This window comes from Apis laboriosa, unplaced genomic scaffold (assembly GCF_014066325.1).
Source record: "Apis laboriosa isolate Shangri-la unplaced genomic scaffold, ASM1406632v1 scaffold25_cov139, whole genome shotgun sequence".
In the NCBI taxonomy this organism is placed as follows: domain Eukaryota; kingdom Metazoa; phylum Arthropoda; class Insecta; order Hymenoptera; family Apidae; genus Apis; species Apis laboriosa.
Genome location: NW_025222552.1, coordinates 678,182 through 702,961, shown reverse-complemented (window position 1 = coordinate 702,961; position 24,780 = coordinate 678,182). Strand labels below are relative to the sequence as shown.

Sequence of the window (24,780 nt, the reverse complement as noted above, 5' to 3'; positions counted from 1 at the left end):
AGAGAGAGAGAGAGAGAGAGAGAGAGAGAGAGAGAGAGAGAGAGAGGGAGAGAGAGAAAGTAGAAAGAAAAATATTAGAATTACAACAAAAAAAAAAAACAAAATGTTATGTTATATTTTTTATTTGTAATATTAAACATAGATATTTGAATTAATAATAATGTTTTTTATAAATTTATTTTTAATTTTATATAAAGCAAAATTTTTATTTAAAATCAAATTTTTTGTTAAAATTATATTTATTACAATTACATTTAAGATTATATTTTTCTTAAGAATATAATTTTACAAATTACGTAATAAAATTTATAAAATTTATTAATTTTTCTAATTTATTTTGATTTTCTATTAATACAATAAAATTGTTAACCAATAAAAAAGATTTGATTAATAAAAACTTTATTGATTTTTTAAGAATATTCCAGATTTATAAATATTTATAAAATATTTTAAAATTAATCATTCATATTTCAATATTTATATTTTATAGCATCGAAATATTTATAGCATCACATGAAATTTTATTTCACATATCTATGCAAAGAATTTAATCTCTTTTATATTTTAAACATATATAGAAATATGAAATTCCGATATAAGAAAAGTAACATATGTAATACATAAATAAAAAATTAAAAATTATAAAATTAAAAAATTAAAAAATTAAAATATTAAAAATTTTGTATAACAATTCTGTGTTACGTATCGTAAATTCTTAAAATTTCTATTTAATAAATTTCGTTAAGAGTTAGAAATTTATCTTCTTTTATTTTTATCTTATGGGATGCAAATTGGACGAAAAATTGAATGTGACTTACGTGAATTTCTTTTTTGCCAGAGCCCATCTCATCGGTGCTGATATGTCTGTAGCATAAACTTTTTCAAAAAGGTGAGCTACATGAGCAGTGGTGGCACCGTCGCCTGCCCCTAAATCCACCAACGAATGCCATGGTCCTAAAAAGCCGCTTGCCACCATCAATTTTTGAAATTGTTCGCAAGAAAAGACATGCATGGAACCACGGCCGAGTAATCTGAAAAAATTATTTTATTACATGGAAACGAAAATTAAAATATTAATTTCAATATCGATGAAATAATATTTAATATGATATTATCAAAAATTGGTAATATGATCTAGTGATAATATAATAATAAAAAATACAAGAAAATTATAGAAGAAAATAATTTTTTCTAGATTATTCTAATTTTTTTACAGAAAAATATATATATTTTTTATTATATTTTAAAAAATTATTAAATATAATTATAAAAATTAAAAACATGCTTTGAACATAAAAAAAATTAAATTAGATAATAAATGTAAATATCGAATAAATTCTAAAATGAAAAAGCGCATTTACAGATAAAAATTTTTCTATTTTCCATTTTATGTCAAATTATAAAATTTATCCATTGATTCGCTACATCGTTTGATTTTTAAATATTTGAATTTTAAATGTATAAATCATAAGATAAATGTCAAAAATTAATGGCATGAGGAGATCGTCCAAAGTTTGATACGAATAAATCAATGCAACAGTAACGCATATTTCAATATCTCATTGTAAGGATTGTAGCTTCCATGATCAATGAAAGGCAGCTGCATATAGAAATCAAAAGATTCGGCACGGTTTAGTCTGCAGAATTCGATAATTCCGTATCGGAAGGAATCTTCTGGCAAGTCTTAACAGTAGATAGCTGACGAGGAAAAAGGGCGAGTTCACATGAAAATATCAGCATTGCTACAACACGATGCATGGGCCGTGGCGATCCATCAATGCCGCGGAACGCGGGAGTTGGATAGTGAATTCGGTTACCTCCAATGTTATAAATAAGGCAATGGTGATCTTGTGAACTCCTTTCGTGAGCCCATCTCGATTTTTCTCCTTCTCTACCGCTCTCTGTGCTCGAGCGTAGCCGGTACCATCAATTAACGAGCACCTCCTGGTTTCTATTGAATAATAAATAAAAATAAAAAAAGAGGATAAAGTAGGAGAAGGAGAAAGAGAAGAAGATACAGCAGACAAAAAGAATTGCAGAAGAAGAAAATAAAGGAATGAATGAAAAAAAGATATGAAGACTCGATCACTGTATTTTTCATAGTATCTTTGTTTTTTTACTTTATTCTTTATTCCTTCCACGGATTCATTTACGGTTCTCTCTTTTTTTCTATATTTTCTTATTCATCTCTTTTCATTATTGTCTTCTATTTTCTCATTTCTTTATCTCTCTTATATCTCTCTTTATCTCTCTGATCCGTTTACTTTGTAATATCTTTAAACTTGTTTCTATTGTCAGTCTTAACCACCATGATCATACATAACCTGTACACAGATCTCCTTATTGTACGCCGGAGACGATCAACCAGTGAAGAATAAAAGAAATGGAAAGGGAAGAACGCGTACGAAGGAGAAAACGAAAGAAAGAAAAAAATAGGGGGAAGAGAGGAAAAGAACGGATAGATACACATACGATATACACGCGTGCAGCTCACAAATCAAGCTGCGGATCGTAGCGGCTTCGTCGGCGGCACGAGCGACAATTAATTCACCGCTTTTGTTCTCAGCTCCTCTTCTTGGACCCTATTGTGTGTACATAGTCTCTTCCCTTCTCCTCGCGTCACGATGTTTCTCCCAATAGAGAATCGTTTGGGACCTATTGATGCTTCCAACATCGTCCTGTTTTATCGAGCGATTCCGATTCTTCTCTCTTCGTCCTTTTTGTTTTTCACTTCGTCGTCGGAGGCTCCCTACCTTTGAAAGCTGCGTCTTTAATTTCAATCTTGGCGTCACGCGGTCTAGAGAAGTCCAATGCGTATTACACAGCCAGGTTTAAAAAACTGATCTATCGAAGATCTTTTTACTTATTACGTCGATTTTAAATCGGATCGTTATTTATTTTGATTATATAATTTTTATCATTTAATTATATTATAGATAATATATTTTATTATTTTTAAATAATTAAAAAAATTAAAAAATTAAGATCTGTGTTAATTTTTTGATATTACATACTGACAAAATTCAAATTTTTTTTAATGAAATATTTACAATTCTTTTTTTATCAAATTTTAAAATTTCTATATTATTTTTTATATTTATACATATTCATAATCTGTATTGTGAATATGATTTTTATGTTACAATTTTTAATGTTATAATTTAATATTAGCTTAATTATTTGTTTGTATTTTCAATGTAAATAATTTAAATTTCAATCAATTTAATCAATAAATATCAATTATAGTATTATAGCATATTATATATAATAAATTCTAGTAGTATAATACTAAAATTAATATTGTATCTACATTAATAATTACATATTAATTTTAAAATCTCATCAACATTAAAATAGCTGATTGTAATAAGTTTTTAAATATTAACGGTTAGTCTATGACTGATATCTACATGGAAAGGGACAGTAGCGCATATAAAGATGATAAAGATCTTTTCCCAGTGGTTTTGGATGATTATTTATAATTCTAGCCACCCACTCGGTGATGGTTCAATTTTTTTGGCCGACAGACGGCGCTGGTTTAGTTCACTATGGTCTCGGCTTCTATCGGTGGGGACCTCTCGCGGTTCCCCGTAAAATATCTGAAAGGGCGAGCGCATAGTGTTAAAGAGGCGTTCGAAGGACCGTTTACTTAATAATAGCAATAATATGTAAATGCGATGCGTATCAAGCCGCCATCTAAAGAATCCACCCCGCTACGGGCCTATTGTTTGCAAATCCTTCGCTTCAGCCGTGCTGCTCTCTGCTGGATTGCCATGGAGCTCTCGATATACTTATTTCCTTTTCTTTTACCACAATCGTTTTACTTATGATCTATCTTCCTTCATCTTTCCAATATCGGGTGCGCAAATAATCGAATACGCTAACATTACGAAGAAACACACCTAACGACAATCGATGAAAGATTTTATTGTTTGCATTTGTATTAAGAAACCAATGGAAAACCAATGGAAAACATATCTAAGTTAAAATACATTTAGAAAAAATCAAACTTTAAGAAAAAAATGAGAATTTTTATGATAAATTGTAATTGAAGTAGAAACTGGAAATGATAATTACAAAACTTTAAATTCAAATTGATGATTATTAATTTGAGATTTCAAAAACTTAAAATATTAAGCATATATTTAAAATCTTTGTCTATAGCGTACATGTATATTTAAATTTTTAAAGAAAAATGATATTTTTAATTCTAAAAAGATTAAAAAATAAAGAAAATTGAAATAAATTATTTATTGAAATTTTATTCCGTAACATGTAATATAATAAGTAATAATAACAATAGAAATTTCATAGAATCTATACAAAGATTTTTCTGATTGACTGTGTATGTATTCAATTTTCAAAACGTTAATACAGTTCCATAAGGACATAACAGACGTGTATTTTGGTTGTAAAGTTCGAATCAGTAAACTACTTTAAGAGGTACAATTATAATTTGATTGAATCTTGTCACGTTTAAGATTCCTCAAGTTTTGAACACTATTATAATATTCACATCGTTACATTCGAAATCGGTGTAATATTGTAATATAACGAATACTGAAACTTTTCGAAATACACCTTGAATGGATTAATGAACCGAGTGACATGGGATCTGATTGGGGCAACATTCAAATCTGTCTAGTCATTCTTATCTTCGTTTGTCGTTCTGAACGAGCATAACGCGTTATCCTGATCTTTCTTCTTTTTCTTTTTATTCTTCCTCCTTGTGTCATCTTTCTTTCCCCTTTCTTACTCATTTTTCTTACATTGTTGCTCTAGATTATCTTTCAACCACATCGTAAAAATCATCTCTCATTGTGTAACTTAATTAGTTTATATCTATATATAGTTGTGCTCTTTTTATTTTTCTTTTTTAATTTTCTAAATTTTGTTTTATGAATAATTTCATTCATTGAACGATTTTTGTTTATAAAAAATATCATATATAAGTAATTTATATTATTGTTCAAAATTTGGGATTTTAATATTCACAGTTAAATATGAAACAAAAGATAAAATAAAATATATAATGATGAAAATAAAAAAAAAAATGATTAAAAAAAAAAAAATTATCAGTAGAATAACAGATGTAGTTCATTATTTTTTATCTTCAATTAGTTTTTTAAAAATTTCTTTTATTATGTTGATTTGAATCATGAATCAACATTTTTAGTATATAATATATATGTATTTATTTATACAAATACATATGTTCAATTTTATGATATATTAATTATTTTTAAAAAATTATTTTAAAAGAAGAATTTTATTCTACCGAAAAGGAATTTTCATTAAAAAGCAGATTAATATCATTCTTAAAATATGTATTCGCGTAGTTTTATTAATTATAACTAATAAACAAAAGATCATTCTAAGTTATATTTAAAACTTCATTCAATTCAATAATCAATTCTAATATTATTTTTTTAAGATATATATATATATATATATATATATATGTATATATCAATGTTTGCAAATGTAAAAAATATATTTTGAATGCTGAGAAATAAAGAAATCACGGCTATTTGATAAATCTATTGTATATAAAATTATCCATTTTTTTCCAATTTTCCTTTAAAAAAGTTTTTCGAATATTTACAAATTCAAATCATCAATGAAACTTTTAATTCAGCTCTCAGTATGTATTTATCGATAAACATATTATAAACGTTAATAATTACGTTATTATTAACGGCTGTATAAGTTATATTTTCTGTTGTGAAGCATTATTAATATCGTCGATATAATACATATACATATTTTGAAAATATCAAAAGTATTATTGATATTTTAAGATATAAGTATTTCTTCGTGAATTGTTCGATTATAAACTATCTTTTGTCAAATTATTTTATCCGCTCTTAAATTATAAAAGACAAAAATTAAGTTTGTTATAGAAATAAATATTTTTGTTATTTAGTTTATAACAATTTTTTGCTATTATAAAAAAATTGAAATTTAATACATTAATTATATTTATTATTATTATTTAATATAAATATTAAATAATAAATCAAACATTTCAAACTTGATATTAAATAAATATAAATTTAAATAAGAATTTAAAATTCTAAATTATTTACTTACAAATATATTAATACATATTTATTAAAAGAATTAAGTTTAAAAAAGTTAAAAATTCGAATAGACTATAACTAAGTCGCTATATAATAATTTAAAATTATCTTATATTATTTATATGTTTTTTATTCTAAGATTCAAATCAACATTTAATCTTTATCTTATTCCAAATTATAAATCGTATTGTATTTTTACTAAGTTTTGTATTTTTATTAAGTTGTTTTTGTTTTAAATTTCAGACGTATAATTTCCATTTATATAAATAGATAACGCAAAAATATAATATAATTTGCAATCTTATCAGAAAAAGAATTGTAATTTAAAAAACTGTTGAGATTATGCGAAAAAAAATGGACGAAGAATAAGTCAAAGATTCTTCATTTCGATATTGTTGCTCCTTATACTTTCTCTACTAGTTTCCATCCTTTTTCTTTTTTCTATCATGATTGTATAATCGACGCTCTAAGTTCACATGCGACGAAGAAGATGAGATATATATGTAACTAAGAAACGATACGCTCGACACAGCGTATGCGCAGCTAGTGTGCGTCCGCGACGATAATGTAGACAACTCTCGGATTCGTTCGGTCGTTCCCGTCAACGCTCGTTTGTCACGGTGGGGGCTAGCTTATATCATCGGTTTACGAGAAGCCACCGCGCAGAGGGGGCATTGCAATGGTGGGGAGAACACGGGAAGAGAAAGATAAATAATGAAAAAAAGAGACGAAAACGATTTCCTATGAAGGAAAACGAGGAAAGCAGACAGAGAGAAATGTAGCATCTATTTAGTATTCTCTCTACCGTGGCGATGTAGTCTCGTTAGCTGGTTTTTTCGCTCCTTCTCTTTCTGCTCATTCTCTCGACTTGCAGCGCGGATGTGAGAAACGAGAAATCCCGAAAAGGATGCGAGACAGACCGAAGAGCATAAGAGAGAAGCGAGAAGAAGAAAAGAGAGGAAGGCGGACGTAGCTCCGAGCTAGGGATGTTGGGTAGGCGTGGACCATGGACCACCCTGTCCATGAGCGGTGGAGGGGAGGCCACGCCAGTCTTGGTAGTGGTGGCGGTGGTAGTGGCAGTGGAGATCGGAGAACAAGGGAGGTTAGATAGAAGTATCCAGCAAACAATAATTACTATTATACACGTTGAAGTTTTGCAAGTTATCCTTTGCCAGATAAGAACGCGGAAACGGAAAAAAGGATTAGATATTGACTAATGAGTATAGTTGTCTGTTATTTTGTCTAATTTGGTCTAGGAGTTAAACAAGATAGGGATTTATCTCGTGGTAGAATGCGTAGGAATTCTTAAATGGAATTGTATACGAAACTTTTTCTTTTTCTCTATTCTATCTCTTTTTCTTTTTTTTGATTTTTTCATTTTCTTTTCACTCATCTTATTTTTTTCTTTTTTTGTTAATTTCAAAATGTTTCACGTCTGAAAATTATTCATCTTTCTTTTTTTTTTTCATTGTGACTCAATACTGTCGATGAAGCAGCGTGTGCGCAGCACAGAGACATAGATATTAGACACGTTGCATATTCGAACCAATTCGGTTTCTTCTTCAACGTCTTCTGCGCATGCTGCGATGAAAGAGGGCGTTAGTGAAGAAATATTCTATTGTAATTTTTTGTAATATTCTATATTGTAATATTCTATGTTTTTTTATCTTTTGTTTTCTCGCGTCAATTTTTGAATAATTCAATGTTCCGTTGTGATAAGTCGCGATCGTAAAGAAATTGTTCAAGAAGTCGAAGAAAGAAATTCTTATTATTGATTGTGTCGAAGAATAATGTTTTTATGAATGCAAAAAAAATATTCTAAATTTGAATATTCAATATATAATAGTATATTCAATATATAATAGTATATTCAATATATAATAGTATAATAGAATAGTATAATAATATACTAGAATAATAATTTTATTATTTAATTCACGTCACATATTGGGCAAATATTGTGAATCCATAATATATAGGATTGATAGCATTTGCAAATAGTTGTTTGCAATAATTGTAACAATTGTTTTTTTTGAAGCAAAAGATTATATAACCAGAAAAAAAAATAATTAAAAAAATTATAAATAAATTTCTATATTGGGGATTAGCATATTTTTTTGTTATTTACAAGCAAACAATTTTAAGATTTATTAATTAATTGTTATAATCATTTCTATGATTTATGTGTTATTATATGTTATATATATTTATGTATTTTGTTTTTAAATTATTTAAAAAATTATTATTATAACATTAATTATGTCTATACTTTTATAAAACTTTGAATTTATAACTTATTTTTAATAGGTTTATATTATAATTTAATTTATAGCTATTTTTTTCTTTAATCATATTAATTTATATCATATTAAAATATTTCTTTTTCAAAAGTTTTAAATAAAAAAAATTTTAAAATAAAAAAAATTAATAAAAATTAAAATGAATCATTGGAAATGTCGAAATTTCAAAATTTATTAAAGTCAAGAAATCAAAGTTTTGAATTCTCCAAAATTTTTGCTATTTTTATAAACTTTTTTAAATAAAAAAATAAATTTAGTAGTTTTTTAATTTAATAAAATAAAGTTGTAATATTTAAACTTTTTAATGTGAAGATATATTATATCGGTTTGTAATTTTGCAAGGAGTTCGAGAACATTGTCTGATTTTTAGCAAGATTGTCGCGGAAGAATATAGCACGAAGTGGACTATTCGCGAGGGAAATACACGCTTTTATAACGTTTCTTTTCGGCGCTAGCTACAGAAAATCCCCCTCTTCCTTAAAGACATTTCTGAATTTTAGACGCCTTAAACACTGTGATTCGAATACGATTCCCAAGAGTTGTTGCGTCATAAAAGATAGAAAAGATAGAAAAGGACAGACATGCTCTACCAAGCAGTTTACATGTGAAATTGAATATATATATGCCGAAAGGATAAAAGCGCTTAGAGAATTATTTATTAGTAGATATGCAAAAAAATTGATGTGACTTTTTATTGATTTTGATGATTTTGAAATATATTTTAAAGAATATTATTTTGAATAATTTTTTTCTTTATATGTAACCAGCAATCGATTTTAATTTTTCGAGTTATTCACAAAAATTTTGGTATACAAAATCATTGAATATACTATCGTTAAATTCTTTTTATACATATAAAACATATATTTATACAAATAAATATATCAAATTTTAGAAAAATTTCACATGCCATCTCCTATTGAGTTATGTTTTCCGAATACAAAATCATAAAAAATTTGTTTCGTAATTTGAAAACCGACTATAGTTAATTGATCAATGACTATATGTAATAGAAGAAGTTGTTTATAATGATGTTTTTGATAACATATTTCAAAATTATTAAAATTGAGGAAGGAGTTTATGGATAAATTGATCAATAAAAAAAAAAGATATTAGATTAGATAAAAGATTAATTCAAAGAGTTGAGGATGTCACAGTGAAAAAATTAAAGAGTTAAAGAATTTATAGATTTATCTACGTGCACAATTTCTTCGATTCAACTACAATAGATAGATATGCGCTGGTGACATTATCATATAGCTTACAGTACTTTGTAAATATTTTATTTATCTATACACATCAAGAGATTCAATCAGTCAAGAGGCTAATTTGAAAGTTGCACGGCTTTCGCTATACGCATAATCCACTTTCTGCTCATTAGCTGTTTTACGCAAATTATATATTTAATTTTTTACGATTCAAATATATTAGTTATTTAATTAATAATTAATCAGATATTTTTAAAAACTATTTGTGATTTATATATATTTTTTATATATTCAAATATTAGCGTATTTGCGGGATATTTCAAATTGACGAGGAAATTTTGATAGATATATTTTATTGATTGCCTGTTGTTACGATATTATCTTTTATATTAATAAAAAATAAATACTGATGTATGTTATACTTTGTTATAATCATATACATATAAGGAAAATTCTATGTAATAGTAATACCATAATCTTGAAAATTAAAAGTTAATAATATCGCTGTTATATTAAGAAAAACTCGTTTAGAATTTTATCTTCTAACATGTTTTAAATATTAAAAAAATTATTGAAATTAGAAAGATAGATTTTTTGGAACTTTGAAATTAAGACAAGATCCTAAAAATAATCTTTCGCTCAATTGCGTAAAATGTTTTGTAAATACAATGAGTGAGTTTCTAGGAACACACGTTCGTCACGATCGTTAGATTAAATGGTAGCGACGGACTGCGACAAGTTTTTATCTGGTGTTAAAACAACCATTCTGATTGGTCGGTTCGTCCGGTTCATATCATTCGATTTATGCAAGCGTGCGACTTTACGAACGACATTCGTGCATACGTAATTCGTAGGATTATAATTGGACCATTCCTACGCAATTTTGTTCTCTCTGTCCCATGGAAATACCGGTTTATACTGATATATACGGGAAAGATGTGTTCGTCATGCTTATATCGCCGATACGTTGTTACGAAGGGATGCTTTTTGCTTTTCTTTTTAACTCTCATTGTGGCGAGCTGTTTATTTTTGTATCGGATAGATCATTCGATATATTCGACGAGTGTACCAGCCATGTTTAGAAAAGGGTGATTGGAAAATAAATCGAAAATGGGAAATAATTTTCCGTTGCAATCTTTTTTTGATATATCGATTTTGACAATTTTATGACTATTGTTTAATTTCATTGACAATTCAGAATGGTTTAGATTATTTTTTCATAATCTATTTGATAAGATAGAATGTTGATATTCTGAAAATAAAACGAAAAAATTTATTCTTCATGGTATTTTGGTAATGTTATATTATAAAAAAGATTATAGAAAAAATATGAATTATATTAAATTTCATACATTTTCATTTCCTTTTTATATTATTACTATTTTATATAGATATATAAATATATTATAATATAATGTAAACATATTGTTTTATATGTATCATGTTTATTTAATATTATTATTACTTTCTTTATTAATTCTTTAAAGCAATATTTTGCTTTATTGTTAAAAAAAAATATTTCAAACTCTTATTTAATTCAAAAAATTTATTTTTTGAATTAAATAATATAACATATTATTCAATAATATAACAATTAGATATAACTATAATATAATAAATATACTCAACAAATATAACAAATTAGATATAACTATAATATAATAATTTATTAATAATATTAATAATTTATATATAATAATTTATATAATATAATAATCAAAATTGAAAGTAAAAAGATTATTTTATGCAATGTTGCGAAATGGTTTGGTATTATCTATTATTAAATCTACGTATCGCGTGCGTAGTAAGGGTGAATTTTAAAAATCTTTATTCCAATCATAATTCGATCGGTTCTTTTCTTTTCTTTACTCTGATATTTTCTGAGAGACATAGTTAATGTAAAAATAATAAAGCTAGTTACTAAGAATAAGGTGCCATTAACTACTATTATTTTCTTTCTTTGTAAATACTAAAATATAATTCTGTAAATGACAGCATGTTTCAAACCTTCATTATATGAATTCTCTTCTTTATATTTTTTACACGAATTCGTTAAAAGAAATATATTCAAAGATTATTTGCATTCATTTTTATGATTTTTAAAATGTTCATTAACTTATTTTTTTTTGTTACTTTTTTTATATTTTCTTTATTATAAATGGATAATTTATTATAATTAAGTTATATTTTTAATTAGTAAATAAGTAATTGCTTTTATAAAATTATTATTTTTAAGACATATTTCTTTATTTTGGAGATGTTTCAATAGAGTTTGTCACTTGTAGATATATATTATTCATATATTTCTATTGAATTTTTCCAATTATAAGAGTAAAAAGTTTCTGGATTGTAGTAATGGTACAATATTGTAGTATGGTATTAATTATAATACTAAAAATAACGAAAATAGAATTATTTATTTTTAAAATACAAATTTTGAAATATTTATAAGATGTTATCGATATAATAAATATTATTTCTTTTTATCTTATTATATGCAAATTTGCATTATGCATCTATAACATATGTTACTAATTATTTTACTTTATTAATTAATTAAAATAGTAAAGAGAGCAATTTAAAAATATTTTATTATTCAAAATTATTTTTTATCTTTATTTTAAATAAAATATATCCATATTTAATAAATAGATCACGCTTTATGAAAATATCAATATTATCACAAAAGTTTATAATTTTTTATAAGTTCTATTTTTATCTATTTATTATTTCTATATATTTATTCTATATATTATTCTATATATTTATTATTTCTATTGATTGAAAATCAAATCTATAAAAATAATATGTCTAAAACAAACTTTTCCAAGTATACAAGTTTCCTCGTTCAAGCTTTTGCTTATTCTTGTTCTATCTTTATCTTCTAACAAACTCTTTCTCTCCCTTTAATCGTTTCTTTCCTTGACCAGCATTCTACGATTGGTCCAGAATGGGCGCTGCCTCGTTGGTCAGTAATTATCATTAGCGCGTTTGCGCGGCGCTTCCCGACTCTCTTTCCGATTGGCAACCCTGCCCGTAATTAATCGAGGGGCGCAGGCGCGAATTCTCGCGTCTAATGGAAAAGCATCGTGGGCGTCGACCCCTTCGAAAACTGGCGGATTTCTGGCTTTCTCTTCTGTTCCCAGTACTGTGATCACTAATTATAACCGAGGGGCGGTTCTTGTTTCACGCGTACTATCTTTTTCATGGCCACCCACTCCCGATAGCGAGTTTGCGCGGTGCTAATTATTCATTAACTCTTTATTTTCGGAAAATTTATTTAATTAGAAATCAGAAAATGGGTCTGCTTTCAATTAAAACGATTTGTGAACATGAAATATAATGTTTATTGATTAGAAATTGTAGATGTAACAAATTTTATTTATAATTGAATCCATTATTTCCAATATTATGATCTTTGTGAAAATGTAAATAATATCGATCGATTCGTTTAAAGCAATAGCAATATCAAATAGTGAATTGTTTTCTGATTACTTTAAATTTGATAAAAAAAATAATCATTAAAATAATCTTAAATAAGAAATTTAAATATGATATTATAAAATAGAAAAGTAATTAGTTTTTTTTCCAAATTATCATATTTTATGTAGGCAAATAGGACAATTCATTCCAAAATGAAATAAAATAGGACATTAATATTTTTCTTAAATAAAAATTACAAGTTTTATATTCATATGATATGAAATTCTCTAATGCATAATCGTTTATTAATGTATGCACATGTTAATTTTTTATTTGGAGTAATGATGACAATTTATAATAATTCCCTAATCTAATAAAAGATCATTAAGACATGGTAGAAGTAGAGTTTCTCATTACTAACATTATCGAAATACCATTATTTCTATTTATTTTAATAATAATCAAAATAATATGATAAAGAATATTGAATAAAAAAAATTTAATCAATAATAACGGATTAAAAAATTTTAAGTCAATTAATTTATTGTATCTGAAAAAATTATTAAAATGCGAAACACATTTTTTTTTTAAGATGAAGGATACCTTAGAACATTTAAATTATCTTTATTTTTCATTAATTCCACATGCAATTTAAATTTAAAATTTTTATTATTTTGCAATTTTTTTATTAAATAATTAAAGAATTATTTATAACAATTAAAAAAAAATTTTTACATGAATTTCAGCTCATGATATGAACGAAGTATCTCGAATTTTTTCTTTTAGAACTCTTTTTTGATTTTTTTATTATTAAAATATAAATTAAACTTTCAATTATATTCCTTTTTTTCTTATATAATTTTTATTTTAATTTTAAGTTTCATCAATAAAATGCAACACTTTTAATTAATTAAAAGTTAAATTAGATTATTAATTAACTATTAGATATATATTAAATATTCATTAATTTCTTTCAATTCTATTTTCTTAATGTTAAATTTCTGTAAAAATTTCTAATAAAAGAAATAGCGCTGTAATACAATCAATAAAAATATACAAGTATATAAAATATGAATGATGAATAACAGTGTTATCTTATTAACTTTTCATGTTCCATAAAATTGTTGGGATGCTCAATTTGAACTTATAATCATGAATCGACAAAGCACTTACAAAATTATCGATATTTGGACGACGACGGACGAAAATGAGGTGGAACATAATGATGTGTTTCCACGTGATAAACATCACAGGCACGTAATTCCTTCTCGACAACATATGTTTCCCAATCGTTTCCGGAAAATTATCGATTCGATCGGCACAGCGGTAATTATGAAAATGCTCGGTCTGGTTTCTCGCGAATTATTAGCTTGTAATTTCTATTTTCTCGTTAAAATCGTATTTATCTTGTATAACTATAGGTTTACATAATTTGCATCGAATGAACGATAAATAGAAACGAATGTATTGGCGTAATATTTAAAATATTTAAAAATCGATAAATCTTCAATTATGATATATATATTTTTATAAGTATATATTTATTATAAATAAATATTAAGATACAAAAGAATATGATAAAATATGAAAATTAGGTTTTTTATTATTTTATATAGAAATTTCATACTTTTAAATAACTTAAATTAATAATAATTTTATTTCGTTACAGTAAAAAAACTATTAATATTCTATTATCTAAATTATAATTTTAATATATTTTTTATTTATATATAAATAAGATAAATATATGATTATTTTTGTATACATTTTAGAGTTACATAATTAGATGTCATTAGATTTTAATTTTATAGAATTTTCTTAGATACAAATATTGAAATGATTTCTTATTTTTTTTATTTATCTTTATTTTTTATTAAAAATAATAAAAAAAAATGACGAAAAAAAAATTCTTATAACATCATCTTGAAAATCGAAAGAATATTGATATTTTTGATTTGTATTTATTATTTATTTTTATTGTAATGTAATGTTCCAATCGAACATATTTACAATATATTTCAATACATTTTAAAATAATATTATATTTGAATCATATTTGAATCATATCGATGAAGGAAAAGCAAAATATGATCAATAAGTCAATTTATTCTATTGAAGATTCTCAATGGATTAATAACACATATACGTGTTTAATTGACCATGATCTATAAAGATTGAACAAGATCATATCAGCAAATATTATAAAAAACTCAATTATTTTATAGCTATTACAATATCTTTGTTCAATATAAAAATCAAATACAATTTAGAAAAGTAAAAAAATTTCCAAAAGATTTTGAAATAAGTGAAGTTAATATTTCTGTATCTATGCATAACTCAATCATTTCAAAATAATTCATTCTATTAATTGTATTAATAAAAATATAAATACCAATGATAAACTTAGAAAATATTTAATTAATTTTATGAGTTAATCGAGTGCATTTTGCAAATTATTCAATAGATTGGATTACTTTCAATCAAAAGTATCAGAAAAAAAGTTTCTATTAAACATGTGAAAAGCAGATTTTTGAAATAGAATAGATAAGAATAAATATTTTTTTATTTTTTTTTTTGAATGATATAGGACTTTTCAAATAAATTTATTTTGAAAAAAAAGTTGTTATATAAAAAATATATATATGTATATATTCAATTTCAATTCAAAATGTGAATTTTGATTCACCAATCAAACATATTTCAAATACATATGACATGATATGTCAACTTTAAATAAGCAGTTTTTAATTATTCTTAATAAAATTATCAAAGTATAATATTTTAGCTTTCCATTATATATTTTAATTTATTTCAATTTTCTTCAAATCTGATATTTATAAAATCTGTCAAGTGTATAAAGATGGAAAAAAAATAAGAAGATAATAAATGGCGCACGAAATTAAACAATCTTTTTCCTAGATTATCTTCTAGCAGATATTCTAAAATTTCATATAAACCCAAAGTTATCAGAAAAAAAAACTAGTTAATGCGTTCTAATTTTAAAATCTGTTAGACCAATTTATTTCACTTTGTTACAGTCAAGTAAATATTTTTCACTCCTCTCTTCACAATTATTCTTTATTTATTATATTTTTAATTGAATGATTAATTTCAATATATTGCATATTATATGTTTTATTGTTGCAATAATAGGAAAGAGTAAATAATTTAATAAAATTTTACATATTAATAAATATATCATTTATTATTTATTATATATATGTGTGTAATCAGGAATTATATATAATATTAAAAAATTTCTTTCAATTTATATAACTTGTTTGTTTATCAAAATTAAATATTATTTGTTTAAAAATCCATGTTTTTCCTTTATAACTAAATTTGAGCTTCTAAAATTAAATATTATTCATAGGATGATTTATTATTATTTTTTTTTATTTTTGTTTCAAAGAAATGATAAAGTAATTATTTTCCCTATTATTGTTATATATATAAATGATTATGCATGCAATGATATGAGAGAAGAAAATTTCGTTGTATTTTTTTTCTTTGAAAAATCTTTTTAGAATCTTATTTATTTATAACACTTAAATAAATATAATAAAAATATATTAAAAAAATAGTCATACATTATTTATTTATTTCTTCATATTAATCTTCAGACAATGAATTATATATACAGCGGATGATATACATCACTCAAAACGAGTTTTTTCAATCAAATAATTATTTCTTTTTATTCATGAATTATTCTTAATTTCATTTTTTAATTTTGTTTCTATTATTTTTACTTACACAACAGCTTTTTTTTTTTTATAAAAATACGGGTCCCTATGCGCGGCACATTGAATATCGCTGCTCTATGAGGACGAAGATCCAAACATGGATTTTTTTAAATCTTCAACGCCCTCTTAATTTTATTTTCCCGAACGAAATTGCACGCAATTTTCGAGGAACCAAGGGGAATCCAACTGGGGCCTCACATCGAACAAATCGTTTCGCAGCTCCTCCGATGTCAATTAACAATGATTGGTACGTCGACGCCGAACACCCATTATTTCTAATTGTCCGCCGGAAATGTTCCTCTTCAATCATCGAGTTTCTGTTATTTTCATGGATCCTCGATTGTATCCAGATGCAAATTCGCTTGTTACGGGCAGACTTATTCCGCGGAACATAAAATAATTATAGCCCATTCTATTACAAGTTTCAAGTTCTAATATAGGTATTCCATTCGCGATTCCCGTGGATGCATGCCTTCGACCTGTTTATACTGCCACTTTTGATACCTTCCGCGAATAGGGGAAATGCGGATGAGCGACGATTCGCGATGAACGAACGGTCTAATTGAATGTTTCGCTTTTATAACCTTCTTGGGCCTCGATACTACGTATTCGTTTACCACGGTTTATAGGATAATTCGCGATTAAACGATTCTTTGGATAACAATAGAGGAGTATCGAGAAGAATTCGGGAAAATAAACATTTGTAATTTCGTTAAAGGTGTTCATGTTTAGAGGAAAGATAAGCAATCTTAATTTTTAATATCTTTGTCTTATTGATATAGAAATAATTTGAAAATGTATATTAATATATTACATTCATTTTTATTATATTGATATATCAGTTAATCAAATTATTTCTTATTTTTCATTAGAAATTTAAATTTGCGAAATTGTAAATTACATTTAATATAATAAATTAATTTAAATTAACATTAAAAATAGTATTTTAATTAAAAAAAGAAAATGAAATTTTAAAATAAAGAAGCAAATTATAGATTAAAACATGAGTATTATTATTTTTTATTGAAAATTTTTAAAGATTTTTTAAAAAACGTCACTTAATATAAGTTATATATCTATCATATTATAAAATCTTAATAATTATGTTTATATAAAGGAAAATAAGATTGTTATTATAAAAGATGTTTCGATCAATTGATTTCTTTCGTTTCTCCTTCTCCTCTTTTTTCTCCTCTCTTCCTCCGTTCCTCATAATCCGTTTTAACCTTACTAATATCCATCAGCTCTTTTTTTTCATCGCCATTTCTGCCTTTCCTTCGCACGAAGTCTCCTCTTCTCATGTATCTCTCTTGATAACGAATGGAGGACATCTCACCGCTAATTATGATTAATTTGTGAGACGAGCGAAAAAGAGTATGGCTTTCAAAGCTAGGAGCTACCAAGATATACAGAGGATCACCCATGGGGGAAACATAATTAATATTCTCAGCAGGACTGCGTTGTAATGTCACGTGAACATCATCCAGGTGACTCCTCCATCGTTCTTCTCAATCCTAGTTTACAGTCTTTTTTTTTAGAGAATTTTCTCTTATGAATACTTATTCTCTTATAAAAAGGTGAAGGACGATGGTTGTTAATTGTTATTTAAGCCGCGATAACATATCGTCATTAACGACATATATAAGGCAACTTTATAAATCCAAATCAATTTTGATATCTAAATTGTTTCATAAGATTCGATCACGATTCACTTCAATAATAAATAATAATTTTTCAAATAAAATTTTGGATTTAATGAAACTATATTTATAAAAATTATTTATATAAGAAATTAACTATTTTTTACTTCGTATTAGTACTTTTTATTTAATGTCCAATAACGAAATAACAAATTTGTAATTGTGAAATATCATTTAATCTATGTTTTGAGATCATTATAAAATTATATTAAATTATAAAAATTAATTTAAGTTATTTTTTTAAGGCATAAAGTTTTCACTTTTTACGTCATAGGATTTGAATATTTATTATTTAGTAATGAAATATAATATGAAATAATAAATCATAAATCATAAAATCATTTAAATATTCAGTTTATACGAAGTATAGAAGATAAAATTATTTTTATAAAAGTTGTTCTATGTTATGTTTTTAAGAAGTAAAGCAAGGATATTTAAAAATGATTCTTTTAAGAAGAGATATCAGTAAGTGTTGTATCGATGAAGACATTTCGAAACTGAAAGTCTTCATTTTTTAAAATATCAATTATATTTAGAATGTTTTCAATCGCATGAAATTTTGAATTTTAGAAAATAAAATAAAGTTACAAAAATTGAAATTGAAAGTAAATAAAGAATCCACAATTTGGTGTATTCAATAATTCTTTTTCAGCGTTTTTACGACAATTTTAACGAGTAATATACTGACCAGATGATTATAATAGCTAGTATATTTATTCAAAAATTATTTGATAATAAATTTGCGAATATTTATAAAAATTCATATTTTAACAGAATTAAAATAATATTCCATATATCTTGTACATGTATATATATATATATATATATATTTAAATTTTTAATATATTATTATTTAATAATATATTTATAATATATTAATATTTAATATATTTTGAAATAATAATGAGAAACTTTTTATCGATGTTCCATATTTTTTAAAAAAATTATTTTAATAAAGAAAAAAATAGAATATTTCAATGGAAACAAATATTATTTTAGTCTGTATTCATTGGAAAGATTAAATGCAACTTTAAAATTAAAATAACAATTGAAATTAAAATAAAATTCAAATCTTTCTTTTATTATTCATTATTGTAAACAAATTTTTCGTGAACAATTTGGTATTTGTTGAATTTTAATATTAATTATATTATTCAATATAACTATTTATATTGAAATTTCAACAATAATAATTTTGCTTAATTTAATTGAAAAATGTTATATAGTGTTTTTTTGAAAACGAGTAAAATACGGATTATCGATGATTGATCGCGACAAAATAAACTCGTGTCTAATATTATCGCATTAAGCTACTGTGTATTATGTATTGTGCATCGATCCGATTCCTTCTGAGAAAAAATATTGTCTTGAGAAGAAGAGAATGAAAGTAGATATGTCAGACGTAAATTCTTTTATAATTTAATATTGTTAATTTTCGATAATTTTGATTCGTAAAATTATTAATTTTTCATTGCAAAATAAATTTTTATTTAAAGAGAATTTTTATCCTCTATTTAGTTTTTTTATTAAACGCATATTTTTTATTAAATGCATATAAATTTAATTAATAATTATCAAATGATTAAATTTTGTAATTTTATGAATTCAATGAAAAAAATTGTTAAACTTAAATTAAATTAAATTAAACTTAAATTGAACTTTCATTTTTTCAAACAATGAATAAATACTTTTTATAGATTTTTCTTTTGTTACAAATAATAAATAATAAATAATATATTAAATAACAAATAATAAACAAAAATAAATAATAATAAATAACATAATTATCAATCATAATACAAATTAAAATTCAAAAATTTAAATATTGTTATGTTACTATAGTTTATACCAGATTTGTAATAATTGAACGTGAAAAATTTTGAAGGAAATAATACAATTCCATTTTCAAAATAACTTCAAATGCGAGATTATGAAAGTTAAGAGGTTGAACATAAGGAAAATTATCTGATATCGTCGAATTACTATTTTTCGTATATAAACGAAGGTTATCTTAATATTATACGGCACAGGGCCAACCGATAAGGCAATGCAATTTGGAACGTGGAATATTATATTTGGTTAGTTATTTCCCTTGTTTCACCTGACAAATAATGTTCTTCCTAAATTCAAACTTGACATTACGAATTTTTTTTCGAAAACTATTTAACATTCCTTAATTGGAAACTATTAAATCACTTGATATTTTAATAATTTTAATATGTTATTAACATTAATATATAATTTTGAAAATTTTTCACAGAAATCAATTTACATTTCTTGTATTATAAAAGTCAAATTTTTATAAATAATATCATAAATAATAATACAACTGAAAATCTCCATAATCCTATCTATTTAATAATATCAAACGAAACTAAATGATATTTTTATTTCCGTCTCTCTTTCGTCTCCGTCATTCTTCCGTCATAACGCGAACTTAAATTTTTCACAACTTAATAAATAAATCTCAACCGACATCTTCGAAGACGTGCCGCAAATATATAAATAATCACGAGAAAAAACTTCACGACTTTTGAAGATCACAATTCGCAAATTGGGAAACACTGCAACAACATGATACATAGTTCTTCCATTTACGATCAATATAATAATATTTTCAATAATATTTTCCCCGCAAAAAGAAATTTATATTTTGCCCGAAGAATTTATCCGTGTTCCGTGTTCCGAGTCATTTGCAATGCGTTAATTGCTCAATCCAGCATGCGCGAGGCCAGAGCAGAAGATCGAAAAAAAATGAAAGGAGATAGAGATAGATAGATAAATAGATAGATAAAGACAGAGAGAGAGAGAGAGAGAGAGAGAGAGAGAGAGAGAGAGAGAGAGATCTGTGCATCATTCTAATTCATGAAGCGAGAGGCCCGCCTAGTAGCCACGCGGATAACCGTGCTGGATTTTAATAAACGGTTCCCCGGTCAATCCCATATACACGGACGGTGTAACGGACGCAGAGGTGTTTCGCCTGGTAGCTGGCAGGACGACGCACAACTCGGGAGAGAGGTTAATCACCCGCGTTGGATTTTAATAAACGGTTCGGGGGGCAAACAAAGCTGGTCATCAATAACCATTCCCCTCTCCCTCTAACAGGGAGTACCCCTTTGGAAGTTGGCTGTCTCTGTCGGTTTTCGATCTTCTTCCCGCCGCTCTGTCTTCGTCTGTCTTCGCCCGAGAAGGGACCCACCTCACGAGCCGACCCGGCACAACCTGGAGAGGTGGCTTTGCCACCAGGTTGTCGAGCCTCATCGGACAGCTAGATAGGCGGAGATCGTATCTGCGTGGTTATTAATTAACCGGCGAGAAGGGAAAGCCTCCTTTCATCACCTCGCAAACGATCTGCCTTAGCAAGGCCGAGACCTTGCCTCTACGATGTAGAGAGATTCGTAGAGATCGGGATCTGTGGATATTTGGATGGATCCTTTTCAATTCCTTCCGGTTGTGCGAGGAGAAATTCGTTTGAGTTAGATAAGTTTTAATCTTTAAGAGATGTCAGATAGCTATCTGTGCTGATGCTAGATTTTAGTTTATACAAGTTTGGTTGATATTTTTTTATTGTGTAATTTTTGCAATTGTTAGAGAGATAATTTAAAGAGAGAGATCGGGATATTTTTTTTTGTCGTGGCTCTCGTATTAGGGCTTAATAAAGTAATTTTTTGATGCAGAGAAACGTATTAATTTTTATATATCTATGTTTAAATTAATCCACAGATAATCTAGATATACTATATCAGTGGTTTGTGAATCATGTGCGAGTCTTAGATATTAAATTATTGAAAAAAAATTTATTGAAAAAATGGAATATAATATAAATATCATTCGATATCTCTATTTTATTTTATTTCGAATTTCTAAATTATTTATTTCGAAATTCCTTTTATTTTCTGTTGTTTTAAATCAATGTTTGATCCAAAAGTTTGGGACATTTAGTATATTTAATGGATATCTTTTTATTTAATGTAGTAATATGTTAGAACATGGATTAAATTAATTTGATTTGCAAATGAATATTTTATAGATAGCATAATATTCATTTGGTTATATAGATTTTTAATTTTTGAGGATTATTTTTTAGAATTAAAGAACAATTGAAAACAATTGAGGAAATAATAACTAATAATAATAAAACTGAATATTTTGAAATAGATAATTTCTTTTTCTAAGAATAGTGGCAATAATGTATTTGATAATAACAGTGCTATTAATGTTTATTTATGTCAGAATTGAAATGTGCATATAAATTAATACAAATTGATTATGCTAACTATAATTATATCCTTTTTTATATTTTCTCAATTTCTCCATTAATATTCCAAATTCAAAATTAATATTATACCAACTTAAATAAAATATTTTTTTATTTTTAAATTAAATAAATAATAAAAGAATTAAATAATTCAAAAGAATTAATAAAAGAATAATAATATGTAATAAAAATTGAATATTAATATTTATCATGCATCAAAATATGTTTTATATTATTTACCCATTTATAGAAGTGCGGCTGATGAACCACGATAAAGCAGATCTTGCTAAAGAATGCCAGGCTTGCAATGGTAAGGAATCCGACCTTTCAATGGATTTCATTAGGAAGATTTCGGCAGTTTTATCAGGTTGATCATGATGGAATCCTGCACCAAGAGGAATCCATAAACGGAGCAAATCTTCCCGGATCTTGGTTCTGTCTACTTTGTACCACTGTAACAAAAAGAAGAATTAAATGAAATATTTTTATAATAATAATTTATTAACTATTAAAAGCTCTGTATTAATTTTAATAATGTATCGATCAAAGGAATTTTTTAATAGTCAATTTTACGATTCCTTTTCGTTTATCGTATACGTAATTTTTAAAAAAATTAAATATTCTAAGTCGATTTCCATATTTTTGAAGATTTATTATATTATTTATCGATTTATTGATACTTTTATTGATTCCAACTGATGAAAATAATTTATCGTTTTATATTACAGTTTTATATAACAGAAGTTAGAAAATTATAAACTTTAAAAAAGTTAAGATGATTTCTTATCGAAAAAATTATTTTTTGAAAAATTTTAATCGCCATTTCTAATCAATTATTATAAATTTTGAATTGTTTTATATAATGAAAATTAGATTAGACAGATTATTACCTACTTTTGTCCCTCTTTCGTTTATTATTTTATTTATTAATACAATAACACTAAATTAATTATTCTTATTATTAACAACAAAAAAATAAACCATTTTTTTTTATTATTTCAGCAAATTAAAATTAATTATCCCATAAAAATTCTTTTTAAACCGAACCAACAATTGTACAAATGATCTTTTATAAATCGTTGTTGTTGCTGCTGCAAATAATAATAAAATCTGCCTTTCCTCCTCCTTTCCCTCCTCCTCTTGCAAAATTCTCGATATATCGCCATACAACCGAACAAAATATCATCATGCTTATTTATAAGTCTTATCTCAACCTGCAAAACATCGTACAAGCGCATAAACATTCTCTCTACATTGTCGTCACGTGATCGTCGCTCCGGGATATTATAATCCCGAATCACGTTTGCTCGCACCGTGTCCACACCGAGGCAAAATACATAATTCGAATCGGCCGAGATTCGGTTGCATATCGGGCGAAAATATTTTCAATTTCGCAGGCAATCACGATACGCATCACGTTCCGCGACCGCGGCCTCCGCAAAATTTCGCGGTGGGTTAATGCGTCGGAATAAGAGCCGCGGCCCCCTTCCGATTCATTAACATCCCGCAAGGTGTCCGGCAAAAAGTGTTTCTCGCTTCATTATCGGAGCCGCGTATCGCGACATTAACGATATTCCGGCGAACGGTTTCGGTGCGGAACCGCAAAACAGTCGGAGAAGCAATTACCGTTGACCGGTCCTCCACCACCGACTACCACTAACCACCACCACCGCCACCACCACTATCACCATCAGCAACGCTGGCAGCGGCGCGGTTCAACGTGGTACTACACGACAGATATCCGATTTCACCGTCAGCTTCCGAGAATGAGAACCAATTACGCGGGCCGGGGCATTAAGGAATCGATCTAATTTGCGCGCGGTGGCGGCTCTTAATGGCGGGCGCCGACCGATGAAATTATACGAAAATGTAATCAACGCGGTTTTTGTCTCGTTTCGCTCCAAGGGCAGGGGCGTAATTAGGAATGCTTTTGCGCCTCGCGACGGGGGACACTTGTTGCTTTCTCTCCCTCACCTTGTCTCCCCCCTTCCTATTTCTCTCTTACCTTTTTCTGTCTATCTCTCCCTTCCTCCCTTCCTCTCTCTCTTTCTTTATCTCTCTC

General features: G+C 26.3%; 1 protein-coding gene across 2 annotated transcripts in view; it reads right to left on the bottom strand.

The window, feature by feature from the left end:
• Positions 1-24,780, bottom strand: part of LOC122713634 (protein-L-histidine N-pros-methyltransferase) — a 50,669-nt gene that overhangs the window by 8,534 nt on the left and 17,355 nt on the right. For both annotated transcript variants that reach the window (XR_006346516.1, XM_043934268.1), the window contains exons 2-3: positions 22,959-23,170; positions 819-1,031 (exon numbers count right to left, since the gene is read on the bottom strand). Coding sequence is in view for 1 of the 2 variants with exons in the window: in XM_043934268.1 (XP_043790203.1) it covers positions 819-1,031; positions 22,959-23,170 (425 nt within the window). In the remaining variant the exon portion in view is untranslated. The remainder of the gene's footprint in view (positions 1-818; positions 1,032-22,958; positions 23,171-24,780) is intronic.